This window comes from Equus przewalskii, chromosome 9 (assembly GCF_037783145.1).
Source record: "Equus przewalskii isolate Varuska chromosome 9, EquPr2, whole genome shotgun sequence".
NCBI lineage: Eukaryota > Metazoa > Chordata > Mammalia > Perissodactyla > Equidae > Equus > Equus przewalskii.
This window is the reverse complement of record NC_091839.1, coordinates 77686882-77707721: the sequence shown is the minus strand read 5'-3', so window position 1 is coordinate 77707721 and position 20840 is coordinate 77686882. Positions and strand designations below refer to the sequence as shown.

General features: G+C 36.5%; 1 protein-coding gene across 3 annotated transcripts in view; it reads right to left on the bottom strand.

Moving 5' to 3' along the window:
- Positions 1-20840, bottom strand: part of ENPP1 (ectonucleotide pyrophosphatase/phosphodiesterase 1) — a 398848-nt gene that overhangs the window by 340888 nt on the left and 37120 nt on the right. For all 3 annotated transcript variants that reach the window (XM_070557172.1, XM_070557171.1, XM_008538323.2), the window contains exons 7-22: positions 19515-19594; positions 18497-18616; positions 17321-17430; positions 15843-15908; positions 15466-15538; positions 13281-13389; positions 12042-12173; positions 10123-10154; positions 9026-9153; positions 7766-7835; positions 6966-7053; positions 5666-5835; positions 4782-4833; positions 3345-3499; positions 1355-1484; positions 299-379 (exon numbers count right to left, since the gene is read on the bottom strand). In XM_070557172.1, coding sequence (XP_070413273.1) covers positions 299-379; positions 1355-1484; positions 3345-3499; positions 4782-4833; positions 5666-5835; positions 6966-7053; positions 7766-7835; positions 9026-9153; positions 10123-10154; positions 12042-12173; positions 13281-13389; positions 15466-15538; positions 15843-15908; positions 17321-17430; positions 18497-18616; positions 19515-19594 — 1596 coding nt within the window. The remainder of the gene's footprint in view (positions 1-298; positions 380-1354; positions 1485-3344; positions 3500-4781; positions 4834-5665; positions 5836-6965; positions 7054-7765; positions 7836-9025; positions 9154-10122; positions 10155-12041; positions 12174-13280; positions 13390-15465; positions 15539-15842; positions 15909-17320; positions 17431-18496; positions 18617-19514; positions 19595-20840) is intronic.

Sequence of the window (20840 nt, the reverse complement as noted above, 5' to 3'; positions counted from 1 at the left end):
TAAGCATTAGTAGACTGCATTAGTTGGATAACTTAGGAAGAACATTACATACTTTTCCCACCAAAAATGTTTATAAACATTTAAATACAAAGCAGAATAAGAGATATTGGAATAGATCATAATTCTAATCCTTGCAGAATTTTTTGTGTGCTGGTATGCTCAAAGTAAAACAAATCTATAAGAATGTATTTAATATTTAGTCATTTAATTTATAGGATCAATCTTATTACATACAAGTTATACTGATAATTTACAGAAATTCATTAAAATTACAAGATACAGGGTCAAAATTTTTTACCTTGGAAACTCTGGTACATTGGCACTATATTAGTAGTAAGCAATGCTTCAGAATTTATTTTACTTGAACCTTTATTTAGTTCTACAAAGAAAATAAAAAGAACAACTATTTCATTCTTCACAAATAACATTAGAAATTATACTTTCTCATGAGGGGCATTTTAAAAAACTTAGCTGAGTATCGTCTTAAAGCTGTAAAACTTCCCCAGGTACCGGGTCAAGTGAAAATGCAATGTGTTTGCTCAAGTCCCTCAAATCAAAATAAAATATGTAGTCTTTTATTCTTTAAGATGAATTTATCAAAGACACAAAAATTTTAATAAGAAAGGGCCCAAATTAAATATATTCAAATTTTACCTTATTTGCCTTATATCAACTACAGTGTATTTTGTTGACAATCTTCTTTCCTTAAACGCTTTCACAGTGAAAAGAAAAAAAGAGAATATCTGGCTTGAGAACAACCCCTACTACCCAGAAAAAACATCATGGGATGTTCGCCTCGACATGCTGTACAAGGCTTCTTTGTATGAATTTTCAGCTTGGACCGCATCTATTTTTATAATGCAATAGCCAAGTTCTGACTTCAGACACTTACTCTGGGGACTGGACTAGGATATTTGAGCACCTGGAGACTTCTGATTTTTGCCTTTTAAGGCCAGCCTCAAAATGTCTTCTCACTAACATACACATTTGCCCGTTGAAAAAACAGAACACAGCTTCAAAAAAGCCATTCCCTGGGGGCTGTGCATCAGAACCCCTAAAAGGCAAGCACATTTAGTCTCTACCTTTACCTAATTCTTCAGCAAATTACATTTTTCTTTTTAAACCCCAAAATGATATCACCTCCTAAGAACCCTGTTGCATCCTTCTGCCCTCCCTGAGTTTTCTCAAATTCTGTTTAAACTGTTAAACTGTTAAAACTTTCCCTGATAGTTATATTTCTCCTTTACAATTTTCAGCAATAAATAAATAAGGCAATGTGTATTGCCCCGTAAGAAAGAAAAGGAAAAGGAGGACAGAAAGAGGGAAAGGAAAGGTCAGGGAGGAAGAAACTTACGTGGCGGGGAGAGGAACCCATAGCTTAGTTTAGCATTATTTTTATAAAATGAACATTCATGGACAGGACTAAGAGAAACTCGAAGATCCTGGTAAAGACAGTTGGAAAAGTCTTCTGTAGAGAAGATGTCCTGAAGAACAAAATGGTTAAGAAACCGTCAGGCATCAGGCATACAGAAGAGGAGACTGCCTGTGAATAGGGAAAGGCGAACCATGCCATAAATTGACAGAGCGCTGGCCGTCTGTTCACGGCCTGCACCATTTTCCATTTTTCTAGTGGTGTATTCATCTTTTTTCTAACTGAACTGCAAAAACTCTTTACGATATTAAGGACATTAACCAGTTGCCATATATGTGCAAACATTCTCCACCAACGTCACGCTGATTTTGTTTAGAACGTTCTTGTTTACTCAATTTCAAACTTTTAGCAGCTGCTGTATCAGTAAGTTGCTGTATTTTTAGAGATCTGAGTCTATCTTCCACATTCAACTACACTGGCTAAAGTTGGGGGGGAAAAAGCCACTGAATAACAACGAATATGAAAACCTCAGGAATAGTGACGACTCAATTTATGCAGCTTTGATTACATAGGAAAACTGAAAATTCAAACAGAATCAAAGAACACTAGAATTAAGGTATTACATAACCATAAATAGGATAAGGACCCACGAAACATTGTGCAGACAGCTGTATATTACAAAGTCAAGGAAAAAGTGTTTAAAGTGCTTGGAGACAGTCTTCAAAAATTTTAAAAAATCAAGTTCAAGGTAGAAACTTTATGTAAATATGTGAATGTGTGTGTACAAGAGATATATATATATATATATATACATATATATATATATTTTAAACACAGAAATTACATATATACACACATATCCCTATCTTTTTATTTACCTATCTCAGTGAGTATTAATAAAAGCTTTATTTTTTAAATCCAACTCAACTAAGCTCTCTCAAATCCCCTTTCCATCTCCCAAGGGCATCCAGTAGCTTGCCAGATACTTTCAGTTTCTGAAAATCTGGTCAGTCTAGTTTAAAATCTCAATTCCAGGCGAGATGCAAATCTCATCTCCTCCCCTCATTCTCTCCTTCCAGGCCTATTTCCTTCACCATTCCTCTTTCCACCACAGCACGAGTGGGTGGGGGTGGGGGTGGTGGTCTTGTCCCGGGATGTTTTCCCCACTCCTTTCAAGGCTTAACTCCCCTGCTCTGGGTAGTGAACAGGATCCTGAGCCTCTCCCTGGTTTTGTCTCAGGTGCCTTCCCGTAGACGGTATATACAGTGGGGTTACTGAGTTTTAAGGGCCTTCTTTCTCCATCAGTGAGGACCCCCAAAGAACTGGGCACCTGAGGGAAGTTCTTGTGCTCACACAGCTATGTATTTAGAGATGAATAATTGTAACTGATTTAAAACTGATTTCATGAAATTATAAATTGCGATCATAAAATTTTTGTTTTTAAAAAGAAATGAAAGCAAGGGAGAATTCTTTACTGCACTCCCCTCATTTCACAGGATAAGAAACTGCTCTGAGGGGCCAGCCTGGTGGCACAGCAGTTAAGGTCGCATTTCTGCTTTGGCGGCCCAGGGTTCACTGGTTCGGGTCCCAGGTGCAGACCTACGCTTGTCAAGCCATGCTCTGGCAGGCGTCCCACATATAAAATAGAGGAAAATGGGCATGGGGATGTTAGCTCATGGCCAGTCTTCTTCAGCAAAAAGAGGAGGATTGGTGGCAGATGTTACCTCAGGGCTAATCTTTACCCCCCCCCCCGCCCCCCCAAAAAAGAAAAGAAATTGCTCTGAGTCTCAAAGTCACGTAGCTAGTTAGTGGCAGAGCTGGAACTTAATTTTCCTGATTCCTGGTTCAGAGATCTTCTATTTTGGGGACTGATTATAGAGCCAAGATTAACCATGAGAAACTATGCTTTCAATGTTTTGCTTAATGATAATTTGAAAAACTGCCCATAGCTAAAGAGGTACCAAATACTTGCATTTCTGTCGACGGTGTAGGACGTCCAAAGGGGCATTAGGATGTCATGGCTGTAACCACTCACAAACTGGTGTTGGTAAAGAAGACAGACGGTGCTGTTCTTCTGGATAACTCTGGGTCTTCCATAGGGTAGAGTGCCACGCTTAATGATATTCTCTTCGGTTGCATGGGGAAAATGAAACCACCATTTAAACATACTGAGTGTGCCTCATATGATAAAATATATAATGATACATTCAATTCTTTCCTATACTTAACCGTATCAAAAAATTATTTTTAACTGTAAAAAAAATCTCATTACAAAGAGCAGAACAATAAACAATTAAGAAAACAAAAGGGATTCACTGTAGTTTTTGCCTATGAAGATTCCGAAACATCCACGCAATAGCAAGATATCATAAGAAAACACTATATGAAATTGCTAGAAATTTCAGCAATTAGGACTTATGTTACTAAAATTCTTTCAATTATTTTAATTACTTATTTTTCAGGACACACTCCAGAAGGTAAGTTTTCTGAATGATGTATGTGTTTGGAAAGCAAAAGTTCAGAACTGAAATTATGAGACTCAACCGAATGAAACAGCAATAGTATGTACTGTTTATTGTGGTTTTTCCGAGTGTCAAGTGCTCTGTAGAGTTCTTTGTTTATAGCATCTAATTAAATTCTTATAGATCCCTATGAATTAAGGTTACATATCCATTTTACAGATCAGAAAACAGCAGCTTAGAGGAAGTAAATACTTTTTCCGTGGACACACAGATCCTAAGGTCATATCCAAACCCAGATCCATTCAATTTCAAAAGTGTCATTCTTCAGCACAACGCTTTGCTACCTTGGGACCATCAAAGACTCTAATCCAAATGTTTACAGAAATTTTATATAGACAAGTTTAAATCAGGAATAGTGCAGAATTCACTTTTTATTCCAGCAGGAAAATAACTTAAGGATCAGAGACCGTATCCAAGTGATGCTGAACATTCAAGCCACAACTGACCCATTTCATCAGGGATCCAAATCAACTTAATTTTTATTTAAAAGTTATGAAGAAATAACTTTAAATAAATAAATCAATTTATACTAGGTTGTAATTTACTAAGAACCAAATGAGATAGAAATTTAATAGTATTTTAAATGGAAATCTGAGGATTAATTATAAACCTATAAAAACACTTCCGCTATGTTCATAAAAAAGTGATTCAGCTTCCACTACATACATTCCATACTATTTCCACTGCACTTATGTCTTCTTTCCTTATGACTGATAATCTAGACTGTCAAGCAAAGAAACCTCCATGTTTCCGCAGGTGGTCCTCCATTTATCCCTTTATTTTATTGGTTTTTCTCAAACAATGCCTCCAAACCAACTCTCCACGTCTCACACTGTTCAGAAAAAGCCTGCTCCCAAATTCCAAGTTCAAGAGTAAACACTTCTTACCTTCTGCCATGGTCAGATTCAACTGTGTCTGCAAATCCACAATTGGCAAAATCTAAAAAGTTAGTAACACTATTTTTAAGGATTAAAAACAAACGTGTTTTAATTTTATAACAAACAACTTCCATAGCTTAATTATTCCATCATAGAAAAAACATAACATTTTAAATCATCTTGTACAAGTGAAAGTTATTGTTTTGATGAAGAAGATAAAAGGATAGGAACAATGGTTGCAAAAAGACAAAATTGTTAGCATAGCACACTGTTAACTGAAAAACAATATAATTGCTGCTTTATAAATTCTTGTCTCTACTCTTACAGTCTTTCTACAAGCCTAAAACTAAATGGAAAGCATCAAATCAGCTACTCCCCAAATTTCTATCTTTATGGATGCTATCAATTTTGTTTATTCCTTGTCACATATTTTTATCGTCTTACAGCTATATATTAAGATAGGAGTAAAAAAGGAACAGTGCCATATATCCATTTCATACCAAAAGAAGATGTTTTCCCTCTAAATGTAAAATAGGTTGGGATGTATTCCTTAGAAGGAATATTGTGATTGGTCCATAATCAAGACCTCACTGCTAGGATATCACACAGACTCTAGGATTCTGGATGCTCAAGGACTCAGCTAGACTTCTTCCAACCTGCACCCAAGTTAAGTCACAGCACCAAGGGATAAAAATAGAGGTGAAAATGTAAAAACTAGGAAGAAGAAAAAGAAATAATAAAAGGTCTGCATGTGTCACTAGAATTAAAAATAAATGCGTTTACTCACACTCATAAGCTTCAATTTGATCATTAAGTATTCCTACAGCACATGCTATGTAAAGGGTGCTACAGAATCAGACACACACCACGCTGAACTTCTTGGCAATACTTACTGAGGGATTGCACGAGCAGCCAAGGTTATTTCTGGGGGTTCTTGTGAAGGGGCACTGTACCAAGGAGCTGACTTCTTTGGGATGTGTTGGAGTGTAAATGGGATTCTTTAGAAGGTGGTTAAGACTGCCATGAGTTCCATTATTGGAAGCTGGTATCAAATTCAGTAAATCTGCATAATTCCAAGAATGGTAAATAGTTTCAAAATCAAAGAAATAAAAACCATAGTACAAGTCTACCATTTTTTCAAAACCAAATCTATGCAAGTCCTTCACTTTTTACCTAAGATAAAACTATAAAACTTTCCTGGGTTTTAAAGCATTTATGACTAGGCTACTCTTCTTGTAAATATTGATATGTATACTGTACTTTTCCATAAAAATTTCTGATTTTTCATAACCACAGTTCCACCTGTAGAATGCTTATGATATGCCAAGCACTGTGCTAATATGTCTTTCTTACGTAATCCTCAAAACACTTTAGTAAGTTATTGTCAGTATTTGGTGAATGAGTAATCAGAGCGCTTTGCTCAAGGTCTCAGAGCTACCAACGTAGCTGACCCAGGATTTATACCAGCTTTGTCTGAGTCTAAGACTCCTGCTCTTAATAATAACAACAGCAAATGCTTATATAGTAAAGCACTTAGGATATGCCAGGCCCTGTTCTAAGTGCTTTAGGACATACTATCTCATTTAAGCATATAGGCTCCCACCAAAAGAATTCTGCTTCGGACATATTTAAGGTTTTTCAAATGCCCAGTATCATTATTCAAAAAAGGAAGTAATATTTAAAATAGAATACCCAACCATAAAAACTCTATTTGGGAAGGCACAGAGTAAACCAAAAATATATATAATGGGTCCTCCTCCATTTCTACAACCTTGCCATTGCCATCCATTCACTTATTATTGCTACCAGAGGTTCTGCCTGGTTTGTTCACCTTTCACACACACCCCCCCCCCCCCACAACCGTCCCCAGACTCTTTTTCTCTGGCCTCCACCCCTGATCTGACTCAACTGTCATGTAATTAAGCCCAGGGCCTGGCTTACTGCTAGGCACTGGGGATGTACAGAGCACCCTGCTCTTCCACCAGCATGCAGCCTAGGGAAGAAACAGGTGAGTAATCAGATGCTATGTTCTGCACAATTTTTCAATAACTCTGGGTCAGGAGGAAGAAAGGTGGAAATTCAACGGTCTGTCTTGCCTCCTCATCATCTCCATATGCCCACCCTGTGACCTACTTTGGATAATCCTATTCCAGCTGTTTTCTGAAGAGATGAAAGCTGCCTGTGCACACTTACCGCACATTAAGTTATAAACTTCAATATTTTCAAAGGAGTCCACTTCAGCACCATGTTGAAATCCAGGTCCATAGCCAATGAAGAGGGCCTGGATTGGCCAGAAAAGTAACCATTTATCAAATCATTTCAGTTACATATGTAATTGGTCAAAAAGTATTTCATATTATCCATACTGTACATATATAAACTGGCCATGTTAAGAGAAGGGGAACAATACTCTGTCCAATGGACTTTGCAGGAGATTATTTTAACCCCTGCCGCACACTTAGTCTAGGACACGGAGGGTATTTCTCTCAGCTTTCCTACAATTCCTGACTTGACAATCAGAACGGAATGGATGACGAAATGGGATCTCGACCTCACCTTGCCCATCCCACACGGCACTGTAGGGATCAAAGTAGACAATTACTGCGAGTATATGTAAAAAATTTTAAAGTGCTAGGGAAGTGTAAGGTCTTATCTTCATTTAGAACATAAGTATGATATCTTTTCACCTATTAAATCACTGGCTTCCATTTACTGTGGAGCAAAAATCTTAACAGAGCATAATATACACAAAAAATTATTAGAAATTTAGTAGGAGGTATAAGTGACATGTTTATGAAATAGAATACAAAATTTTAACAAAATTCTATTAATTCAATGTCCCGAGAAAGATAGCTATATGAAAGTATACGCTTCATTACTTCTCATTCAAGACATAATTACACTCTGTGTTTTTAAGTCTAAAACTTCATATATCAGTTTTTCTTCAGATATAAACTATCAATTTTTTTAAAAAGTAAAATAGGTTTACTCACTTGCATATTTGAAAATACGTTGTCAGAGCCATGAAATCCACCTTGACAATGTTTCTCTGCCGGAGGATTCCTAATTTTTACATAATGTGAATTAATAAGTCAATTCATAAAGGAAAATTGATAACCATGGTATTATTTTCACTAACAGAGAAGAAGTAACCATTTTGTTAAATCAAAAAAGGTAAATAAAACCACCTGGCTTTGAGAAGCATGAAGGGGCCACCTTTCTCTTCTATTTTGCTGACAAATCAACTAGAAGCAATATGGTACAGAGAAGTAAAACCACTAGCATTGAGACAGACTGTTCTGAACCCTGACCATGCTATTTACTACCTGGGACTGGCAATTTAATTACTTTCTCTGGGTTTCAATTTTGTCATGTTGGGTTGTTTCTAAAAATCAAATAGTTTAACCTAAAGAAATGCTTGGAACTCAGTACATGTTCACTAAATATTAGTTCTCCAAGGAGGGGAAGGGTCATCCCTTCTTTCATATCCTCCTTCCAAACACTGGAAGTTCAGCTCTCCACTAAAGTAGAGACAGTGCAGTTCTGTTGACTGAATTCTGGTTCACTGCTTAGGCTTTGCTTTACAGGGTATTCATCACCCTGGCTTCCTGGCAACCAACAGAAGAGTTAATGACAAACTTTCGAGATGTTAATAATATTAACCATCCAAATAATTTGCCAAAGACACCAATAAACTGAGGTTTATTGATGGATTAGTAAACAGGAATAAAAAAAAACTCTGTATAATGATGAAGGTCATTGCTTATTATTATACAGTAAAGAGCTTTCGTCAATTATTGCTGGACTTTGAAGGTATTAGGCATAACAGTAATGTACAGAAAGGATGCAATGACAAGTGGTAACACACAGGTGAAGCATAAGATGTAATCAATACAGATATGAGCGGACAGAGCAGTGGTTCTGAGCTGAGGGTGAACCCCCACCCCAGGGAACTTTGGCAATGTCTGGAGACATTTTTGGTTGTCACAACAATAGAAAAGTGGTGCTTTTTCATCTAGGGACTACAAGTCAGGGATGCTTTCAAACAATCCACAATACACAAGACAGCTCCCCATGAAAAAGAATGATCTGATCCAAAATGTCAATAGGCCCAGGTTGAGAAACCCTGGGATAGAGTGAAGAGAATCATCCTCGTGCAGTTTGCATGTGACAGTACTGTTGGAAAGGGCCCCACGGTCACCCTGAATTCCTAACAGGTTGGGCTAAGTTTACCTGGGACTGTCAGAACTTACAATGCCAGCTGCCACTGAGGGTCCAAATAGAACGTCAAGGGCTCAATCCTGTCATTTTTGGCAAAGTGCAAACGCTTGGGTAGGAAATGTTTCAGGTAAGGCTTGAAGTGCTGGTTTAGTTCCCGGCACTAAAATTGTAGAAGGCAAAGAAAAAACATTATTTCCATATTTTCTGAAGTGTAAACATCTCCTGAAATTGCTTTCTAACTCCATAGGAATTTTTTCTCACAAACACTTTTCCAGGATGCCCATTAAGTCACACACGCAAAATTAACTGAGTTCTTACTACTTGTATAATGTACAAGTCGAATCTTTCCACCTATTGAATATTGTTCTTTTTACAGGAAATCATAATTACTGCATAAAAGTCCCAGGATGCTTAGACTGGGTCACCAGATTATATTCGAGTTACTACTGATGATCCTATTTTCAAAGACTCTTGTATTCTATCAAGTACAAAAAAAAAAAATTACTATAGATAGCACTAGGACAAAAATTTACTTTAAAAAAGGCTGGTAGGGGGGCTGGCCCCGTGGCCGAGTGGTTAAGTCCGCGCGCTCCACTGCAGGCGACCCAGTGTTTCGTTGGTTCGAATCCTGGGCGCGGACATGGCACTGCTCATCAAACCACGCTGAGGCAGCGTCCCACATGCCACAACTAGAAGGACCCACAACGAAGAATATACAACTACGTACCGGGGGGCTTTGGGGAGAAAAAGGAAAAAATAAAATCTTTAAAAAAAAAATAAATAAATAAATAAATAAAAAAATAAAAAAGGCTGGTAGGAAGTATATCATAATGTTAACAGTGCTTATGGTGGCACAGCTATAGGCTTTTTCCTTCTATTTTTTTCGATTATTTCTTGTCCTGTCATATAAATTTAACAATGTTCATAAATGAATTCTTAAAAACTTTCAAATCTAGATTATTGGGATGTGCCCTGAAAGAACTTTAAAAACTACAGAGCCTTTAAATGTTGGCCCAGATCCTCAAAAATTCTAATCCTATAACCCCAAGAATAAATACTGAACTTTTTAATAAATATACGTTATACAAAACTAACAATAATTAGATAATGGAAAAATGAAGATACTCACAGAAAGATTTCTGGCAAGGCCTTCATAGTTAACTGAAGGGGGATAAAGATAAGAATTGACAGTTGATGGTATGTTACAATTAGAAATAAAAATAATACAAAAATATAGAATGTCAGACCCAAATCCTATATTTAAATACCAAAGCAGGTTTCAAACAGCTCATTTAAATCGTTATATATTAGCCATTTACAGGAATAAGACAGATCTTTAGAACTGCTCTACTTGGCATGCTTGTGAAATTATGTCATATTGTTAAATACAAAGGCAAGTTACAGAACATTCATCTATCTATCCATCTGTTCATCCATATGTCTGTCCATTCATCCACCTGGCCCTTTATCCATCTACCTGTCCATCTATCTATCCATCCATCTATCCATCCATCTATGCATCCAAATATCCATCCATCCATCTATCTATCTAGATCTTGTATGATTTCACTTTGTAAAAGTAGAACTGAACGTGTTTTACACACGCATGGCAAATATTTGGGAAGACAGATCCCAACCCTAAGAGAGTTTATCTCTAGAGAGAGGAACTAGGTTATGAATTAGGGGGTTTTAGGGGAGGAAACTGTTAGTTTTCACTTTATACACTTTGATATTTACTGATAATTCCAGAATTTCCAAATAAGAGGGACACAGGAGAATTTGGAAGAGAGGGCAAGTAGAATAGTTTTAAAACTGAATTTGCATAGCAAGCCCACAGTGTACTTAGTGTACTTTGTGCTACAAATCAATTAACTGTCTAGTTTTCTAAGATTCTTTTAACTATACTTTATATAAGTTTGAAAGAACTATCCAGATAAAAGAATATGTATTGTGTACACATATTTTATATACGTATGTAGACAGATATAGTTTTTACTTAATTTGGGAAACTCAGGGGCCTAATTGAGATAGGGGTGTGGCTAAAGCTTGGTCCTCCCTTTCTAAACATCTCTGGGGACTGCCATTGCCCCTATAGTTTTTATAGGAGGTCTTATAACAGTTGTATACTACTTTTATAATTTTTAAAAAAATATTAATTAAAATTTATCATGCATAGAGAGTCTGTGCTCTGGGTCACTATGTTAATATACTTGCAAAATTATTTTCCTACAGTGAAATCTCTCTCTCCCCAGGAATAATCAACAGCATCCATTGAAACACAGCACTGCTATGACCAAACCTAACCCAATTCTGCTGTCAGAAAAGCTTTTTTCTCTTCCTTCTTTGAAGTTAGGTCTAACAAAAAAATAAACAAAATAGGTCCTCAGGATCTGAAAGTTACCAAGGATGGCAATCCAAAAAAGGGGCATGAACAGAGGTGCAAACAGTTATGAAACAGACTTGACTTGCAAAAGAATGAATGTTTAAAATTTCTTGGCAGTTTGGGTTTGATATGGTCAAGAGAGAACATGAAATTTCTTCTTCTTCTCTGTTTACAAATGCCTTCTTATTGTTATTTGGAATGGTTTAAGAAAGTCATTTCCGAGGACAGAAATCAGTGGTTATAGAATTCACCACCTCTGCCACATTCTTCTTCATAATAGAATATTATTCTATAACATCTGTAAGTTATTTTAACGGAATGTCATCAATTGAAGTGAATAAAGGTAGCTGAACTTTTCTCTTAGGGTTTTCTTTTTCTAGTACAAGTAATCTTGATCCTAACACAAACAAAAAACATACTACAACATAAAATTGTACTAAGTTCATCAAAAAACATGCTCAGCCATGAACAACAAGTAGATAAGTGGTTGGACTCGTGTCGTCACATCCACTTCCATTAAATCTCTTTAGGTGGAAAATATCTGCACTGGAGACTTCATCGTGAAAAGGAAATCAACTGATCTGCTTTGGTTTAGAGATATGATGACTTAGAGGAATGTATTCTGACTAGAATCATATCCACAGTTAGAATAGAGATATACTTACACGAATAGTATTTATCTGGAACATCAGAGGGTCTCAGTCGAGCTGCTGGTCCATATACAAGTTTAATATCTTTAACATCTCCCAAATATTTATCCAGGTGCGCATATTTCTTACAACTGGCTTGTTCCATGCCTAGGAGAAAAAAAGCCCCAAACATGTTGCAACTTCAATAAAAAATTTAATACGTGGAATAGAATTTCTTTTACTTCCAGAATTTAATTCAAAAACATTTGTTCAGCATTCATGTTAGCTGAACAGCCAATCAGTAAGACACAGAACTTCAACTTTTTCTACCACTTTTTAAAAAATACTCTCCCAATAGAGGAAGATTGGCATAGATGCTGGCTCAGCGACAATCTTCCTCAAGCAAAAAGAGGAAGACTGGCAACAGATGTTAGCTCAGGGCCAATCTTTCTCATAAAAAAAAAAGTTAAAAAAATCTTTTCCCTTTCCTTCATTCAAAATTAGTTTACTGTTTCTTCTCATTTATCTATTACAATTTCTTCATGTGAGTGAGGAGGACGACCACAGTTTTAGACCAAATATGAAAGCCTGGTTATTTTTTCAAAATCACCTAGGACATTAACTGGGAGTATAAAGCTCTCAGTCTCACTCCAGGACTGGAGCTTCTTTAGAATCTAGCTTCTTAGGATTGTTTCTAGAAATAGTTTTCAATAGTTACTGACGAAGCAAACAAGAATAACAATAAGAAAAAACAAATGAATAAAAAGAATCTGTTTTCTATTTTCTTATATACAAACCATTTCTACAGTCCCAAGGCCATCCACAAACGTGTTATAAAAGAGCACAGTAAGTGAAAGAGAAATTAAAATATTGCCAAAATTAATATATATCCCCTCTAAATTCAGATTTATCATGCTAAAGAAAATAGAAATCCATAATATTCTGTACAAATTAAATCTAAAATTCTTAGAGTAGATTTACCAAAATTTAATATTGACAAAAAATTTTTTTAACTATCCAAATTCCTGGTGTAAGCCTTCCCCAAATCAGAACATGGGTGCATTGTGATTGAAACGCTCCCAGGTTTCTGTGAATTCTGTATTTCACTTGCACTTTATATTGAATATAATTTTCTCCTAAGAACTTTCCACAAGAAACTACATTTCAAAAAAAGAATTAACTAAAACAAACAGAGGAAATAATGAAAGAATTATCAAGTAAGCTTTTGGGGGGCACCATTTAACTTGAAGAGTAAACGATGGAAATTCAGATTACCATGATCTGAAATAAGAATCAGGTTCAGGCATCGATGCAGGTTCAGCCCCTTTAGACCATCCATCAGCATGCCGACCATGTTGTCCACCCTCTGCAAAGCTCTGATGACCTAAGAAAGGGACGCAATCTCCTGTGATGCGTTACATACTAAAGGCTATTTCTACATAAAGCTATCTCTGCTAAGAAGGAAAAAGTTCAGTGGATGCAAATGTTATGAGAACTGATTCGCATCAGGCTAAGACAAGAAGGGTGTGAAATATTTGCAAGTGTTTTCTGTAATGGATCAAATCAGTCTAATCTTTACTTATGGTCAGTATATTTCACTGTAATGTAAAAAGGCTCTTTCAATATGATTTTTCATTCACTCAAACATATCCAAGCAACATGAACTGGAATTTTTAAGTATTAAGATAAAGTGGGTTTTGATGTGCCAGTTATATTAGAGTTTAACAGAGTTTACAAGTCGGTGAATTTGATTTGGAAAGCAATGGGCTCAACCTTGAATGAAGATGAATCAGAAAAGACGGTACTTTGGAAAATCTTTAGTGAATTAAAAAAGGTAGCACTGATATTAAAACTTTTATGATCTGATAATCAAACAATTACAAAATAACCCTTAGATTTACTTGTAGCCAGACTGATCTAGACATGGGTCTAAGTGTCAGTGACTTTAGTGAAAGAATAAAATTATACCAGCATCTAGCTAATTGTTCAAACCAAGACAACAGCTACAAGAAACTTTTCCCTTCGACCAATTATGACTGGTCACATTGCTGGCCTCGCATCTTCCTTACTCCACCTCTAAAAAGGAGCATTGCTGCTTGAAGGGCAGAATCAAAGGGAGGACACAGGGTACTAACTACACGGGAGCTGCCGGAGAGAAAGAATACAAAGGTCAACATAGACCCAGATGAGGGTCAGCGTCCCTCTCTCTCTGGCATCTTGTATCTGATGAGATGGTACCCAGGAGGAACCTACTCTTTAAGAGGGGCAAATCTAGGGTAGGCCCACGTAAGGGAAACCAAGAGGAGATGGCTTAGGCAGCTGCATTCAAGTGAGAAAAGTGAGTACGTTTTCACTCTCTTCCTTCTGCCGTTGCTGAAGCATTTAGAGGAGCGGCACCCTCAGAAACACGCACAATGGACATGTCAGGCCAAGGTTTAGTCTGGACTTGTGCTAAAGAGTCCCCGAGGCTCATGACCTTTCTAGCCTGGGCTACCTGGGATGAGGATCTGGGAGTGAAACTCTATCAAGGAAGACTGTGTTTTCCTAGTCTTTAATCTCTTGGAATCATCTGGGGCAAAAGGTAAGTCGATGTGGATTCTGAGATTAGGGATCCTGGCCAGACCTCTTCTCCCTTTCATTATGACCAAGAACATTTAGAGATCCTTACTTATTGTTTCTTTTCATATCTTAGGTCACAGGTAAACTATAAATTATAAGGAAAGTCAGCTTGAGAGGTACAAGGAAAGAAGCTCAAATCATTTTCTGCTCTAATGCTTCCTGTGCTATAATATACAAAAATGATGAGGCCACACAAAAACTAAAAGCAGTATATGATTATAAACATAGCCAGGAGCAGGCTAAGATCCTGAACGAGTGTCAGGTCAAACAAGAAGTTACACTGAGAGCATTAGTCCATCAACTGTTTCCTTATGTTTATTCTCCTAGCAATGACTCAATACAACGATTACTTGAATTTCCCTAAACTTTTGAAAAAATCTCCCACCCTTTCATACCCAGGCTCTGTAGCAAGCATGGTCTCAGAAAGTCAGAGCTATATGTCCTAAGGAGGACAGTTCACAGGAGGCTTCTTCTGCTATATGACATATTATCCTACACTTTCATAGAAAATTGGAGTCTTACTTGTTTACAAAATTTTCAAAAAGCACTTCCTTTTTGCGCTAATGTAGGGAGATATGGAGTAGATAAAGGCTTTGGAATCGAAAATACAGAATTTAATTCATCATCAGTTCAATCTAGCACTGCAGAAAGTATAAACAAAACAATTCTCCCAACTCTTATGATTACAGTACATCCTTTGGTTTAGTAAAAATGTGCTTCATACTCACTCTTTCCAGAAATCATGGAATCTTATAGAATGGTCTAGAAACCTGCTTCAAAGCAAGGTTCCATTAGATGTTACCAGGTTTAATAAAGTAATCACTGATAAAAATATACTTACTTCACTGCTGACGGGTCCATGCGAATGACCTGAAGAATCTGGTTCTTCTAAATACAGAGTGTAAAAGTGGGGTCTAAATCAAACAGTATCAAAACGTAATGTTTTATGAACACATTGCAAACAGAATGGAAAGAATAATTCAACAACTGATAGCGAATACAAATTATACAACAGGGGGTAACATTTCTAAACTTGCTGAGAAATGACTTACAGGTCTGGAATTCTTCACAATATGGCTGTAATAGCTCACTAAAGAGTTCATTTGGATATAAAACATCATAGCCAATAACAAGGTTTTCTTGTCATTTATTTTAAAATATTGGGTAATTTCTATTAAAAAAAGGCATATTTACAACAGAAATCAGTTATCTACATACCTTTCATCCTTAGGAAGCTGCAGCCACTTAAGAACTGCTAAAATTCTTTCTTCAAATGGTACTGAACTAAAATTAAGGATAAACAAAATGAAACAAATCCGTGACAAGTGTTGGGTTTAAAATCTAAACGTTTGTCTTATCAAAAATTACATTAAGAGAGACTAAAACAATCCAATGTATCAATTGTGTTTGAAGCAATATAAGTTTTATTTGAAAACTTAAATTTGTTTTCCCAACAAAGGAACAAAAGATACTTTTCCCAACATATGAAAGTTGCAATTAGGCTTACAAATTTGCTTCCTATACTCTACTTGAGGATATTATTCCCATACCTGAGAACAGCAATTGTTATTCCATGAAAAACCCATGTGCCGATACACTCTTTAAAGGGTACCTTACAAAGAAGTCACTCATTGATGTCTCTTAGGAAAACTGGGAAGTGGGCTCCTGAGGAGCAGATGGTTCCCCAGGCAACATTTCCTTGGCAGAATTAATTACACCTTCCTCTGGGTACAGGATCTGGTTTAGACAACCCCATCAGAGTGCTTGCCCAACCCAAGTACAGTTAGTTGCACTCTCTATTAGCCCTTGAGAAGCCAGAGAACATATATCACTAATCTTTGAATACCCTATGCCAAGTACAGTGCATGGCATGTAAAATCTCAATTGCCATCCATGGAACGAAAATAATGGCAAACAATATGGTGGGAAGAGGCATTGCACTGTGCTCATGTGGCCCATAAAGAATAAACAACTGCATAACATCGCTGAAGAAAATCACTATGCATTCCGTGTCCGGAATTTCTGGTCTTTTCTGTTAGTCCCCCAAATACACTGTCGTAGTAATTTTGTGAAAAAAATTTCCTAAGTGTAAAATAAACAAAATTATTTTGGAAGACTCACTAACATTATCCAAAGAGAGTCTTCCAGAAAAAAAGTCTTTGATTTTTTTCTCAATACATCATTGCTTTTGAATATCATAGGGAGGTGGTTATGATCAGTTTCTCACATTAGATGGCTTATTTACTAAAGTAATCTGGAAATGCACATCCAGACATGCTATTAGCATCTTCTTTTAAATCATATTTCCAGAAACCAGAGAGTCATTCCTTCTGTGTCCTCTAATACTTTCATCTCCTTCTCCTCACTCTTTCTCCTTACAGTGAAAATGTGTGGTGCGTCCACTCTGACACCGTACTTTCACCGTGACTTCATTTTTTTTATTTCTGCCCAAAGATCTAAACACAAACCCTGCATAACCAGTGCTTTCTCGAAAACCTCTAGAAGAAAACTTCTTTTGTTTTACTATTTACCGTCTAAAAGTGTTTGAGCCAGAGTGCTATATTCTGACAGTTCTCATGTTTTAGCCAAAATATCACTCAATGCTAGAGCTTAGGACTTGATAAAAAGGAGAGACTGAGATAAAAATAATCTGTTCTACACATTATAGGTCCTCAAAAAAGTACATCTACACATACCCATTATATATTTTATAAATGTCTGGGAAAAGTCCATTGATTTTCACATCCGATCCTGGCCAAAAAAACGTGCCAGCCTTCAGGCCTTGATATTTAGCTGTGAGCCAAATCTGGGGAAGATAAAGAAGGAAAGTCAGGAAATTATGCAAATATTCACTTCTTAGGAAAGCATGCGCTCATGTGACACCAACGCATTCCTCTCGAGTGCTGGAACATTTTTAAGATTAACAAGTTCCAGCAGTTAGATTACAAATTAATCATGTAATATGACTCCAAAGAGCCACAAAAAGAAATTACATAATTAGATTAAATTAACCTAAAAAATATGGAGTTAAGCCAGTTGGTTAACTCCTGCAACTTTTAGAGCCATCCCTCTACTTAATAGGTTCTCCTTAAAAGAAGTATTCACAAATATACATATCTTTAATTGACTGACATTTTTGCTTACGTAACTAACATGAAGAACTTATCATTGCCAAGTACAGCTCTAAATAGCATTGCTATAAGCATCCTAGATTATAACTTAAATAATCCTCATGAAAACCCTATGATGTAGTTAACAGTATTACCTACAGTGTAGATAGGAGAAAATGGAAACACAGAAAGAATAATTTGCCCAAAGTCACACAGCTTTAAATGTCAGAGCTAAAATTTGAATTTATAACCTGCAAACTAAACATCAGGCTCTTTTTTCTTCTAAGAGGAATATCAAGACTACCCAAATAGACCCTGTGTAATTACTGTTGCAATTAAAACTAAAAATAAAAAGGAGAACACAGGTAAATGACCACCAAAGAGAATCTTCTGAGTTTCCATGTTCAAATGGAGTCCAAGGTTACCTCCTTCAGAAACAATTAGCTTTGTGTAGATCAAAATATCACCCCCAGACTATTGCCACACGCTACTAGTACAAGAAGGCAGAATCAACGAGGACAAAGAATGGCTCAGCCCAACCCAAACTCAGCTCTGAAATAAACTACTCTCTTTACACAACGATACAATCTGTATTTAGGATCATCAGCACTCATCTCCACTCAGAAAAGGATGGCCAGAGATACAGTAAATGAAGTAGGTTATTAAAAACTCCAGGGAATCTGATATTTTACTCTGATTAAAATAAATGAGAAAAAAAATAAAACTCTTTTAGTAGTTAAAACAAACAAACAAACGACTCACTGGTTCTCCTTTGTACCACTTAGGATTAAATTTTTCTTTACTTTTAAGTGCAAAAGAAGCGTTCATTTTGGGATCGTACATTTTATTGTCAATTATGCCGTGGGATTCTGGATAAAGTCCCTAAAAAATACAAAATACAGGTTTTATGCAAGTTATGAGCTTTTTAATGTGAAATAAAGTCACAGGACAAAATCATCAAACAGAAACAGATTATCGACGCTACAAAGAACTTAACATAGTTTAAGGAGGGAAGAATAAAATAATGGGTGTTGTCAAAACACAACCAACCCCTCATGATTTTATGCAGTATTTGTGTTGCAAATTATGTAATAGGAGAAAATCAGTTAGGAATGCTAAGGATGAATGTCTGTATAAATAGTCAGCCTGTCAAATTTTCAAAAAAAGTACTCTGTTGTCCTTTTGCATTGCTGAGTAAAGCATTTCTGCAGAAAAAAACTCCTTTTTGGTTGGGTCTGAGAACAGCTTACATCAATACAAGCTAAAGTATTAATTTTCTGGCTTCAACCCTAAGCTCTAATGAATTCTACTTTCTTCCCGGATTCAAGTGAAATCTGGAAATTTTTACTGAAACAAAACATCAGGCAATGCGGCAGGCTCAAACTCATACACCAAGATGATGGGAAAGACAAGTTGACAACACGTGAGTGTGGGGGAGGTTAGGGGCCCAAATAAACTAAGCCTTAAAACTAGCAAGAAAAAACAGGGCACAGAATCACAATCCTAAAACAGAGAGGAAACCAAGAAGCAATTTATTGGGATCTTTAGTCATGACCTCTTTTCACAGATAGGGAAATAGAGACCCAGAAGGTAAAGTGACCTTCCCAAGGCGACAGCTAGCTGGTGGCAGAGCAAAGACCAGAACCCAGGTTTCCTTGCTAACTACACAATGGAAAAGAAGCTATTTTTTTCCTGATCTGATATCTAATTATTCACTTGAAAAATATTACATTTACATCTCACGTCTGTGAACCCATAAAAGCTGAAATGTGGAGCTTACTGTGACAATGCTGTAGTGATTGGGGAAAGTTTTTGTTGGATACACTGGTCTCATGTTTTTAGCATAAGTTCCACAGGTTTCTACAAGGAAAACAAATTAAAGGTTGTTATTGAATACAACTGACAATCTGTTTACCTCATTTAGCTCTGGTACCACGGAAGTCTAAACAGTATACAAAAATTAACCCAGGAGGGATTTATAGCCATATAAAATTTCAGAGTGAATTATAAAGCAACACTAGATTCAAATTCAATGTTAAGAGTTAGTTTTTTCTTAGACAGAAAAATATTAAAATAATTAAGCCAATGAAGAATGATCCCATGTTTATCAATAACATTAAGTTCCAGATGGGCCAGTTGTAGCAATGATGCTTGCTAGATCGTTGTCTGATACTACTTAGTGGTCACACACCCAAATCACAAGAAGTAGTACCAAAAAAAAACCACAACAAAGCAAACAAAAAAACTGTCTAGTAGCTAAATCTGCAAAACTAAAACAAAAGTGAAGCAGTAGCCAGGCTGACAGTGGACCAACCCATTGATCCAGGACCGGCCAGCTCTGTACAAACTCAATGCTGCTCGATAGACAAAGGCATCTTTTGGCTTCAAGTCAGAGAAAGCATGGAAGTCAGCCTTCCTGATTTATCCCTGGCGTCACGCTCTTCTCCTGCCTCTGCTATTGGAGAAGGAACACACAACTAATGATTCCAGCATTTTAATACCTCATTGCCTAAAAATGCTCCTTGGATTGGCACGTATCTCTATATTTCACTTCCAAACAGTTCAGAATTACAGGCTACATTCCCCAATTACCCAAAGCAAGGGCTCCAGCTAATTATGTGCAGTCATGCGCTGCACAACAACATTTCTGTCAACAACAGACCACACGCAGACAGTGGTCCACAGGATTACTACCACGGAGCCCAGGGGTGTGGTAGGCTATACCTCCTGGGTTTGTGTAAGTGCACTCTACCATGTTCGCACCACCACAAAATCACCTGATGCATTTCTCAGAACGTACCCCCGTTGTTATGTGACACACAACTGTACCCATTCTATTATTGCATCAATAACTTATAGAATAATCATTCAATTAAGGCCTTTATTGAGACAAAGAAACTGAAAGGATGCTACATTAGCATGAGAGGCAAATACTCTATGTCTATGCTACTAGTATCATATCAGAAATACCTTCAGTTTTTGAAATTCCACTTTTAAGATGTAATACTTATTAAATAAATAAATGATTTTCCCACAGAAGGAATCCCAAATTCTAAGAAAAAATATTAATATATATTTATATTTTTTATATTTACATATAAAATAT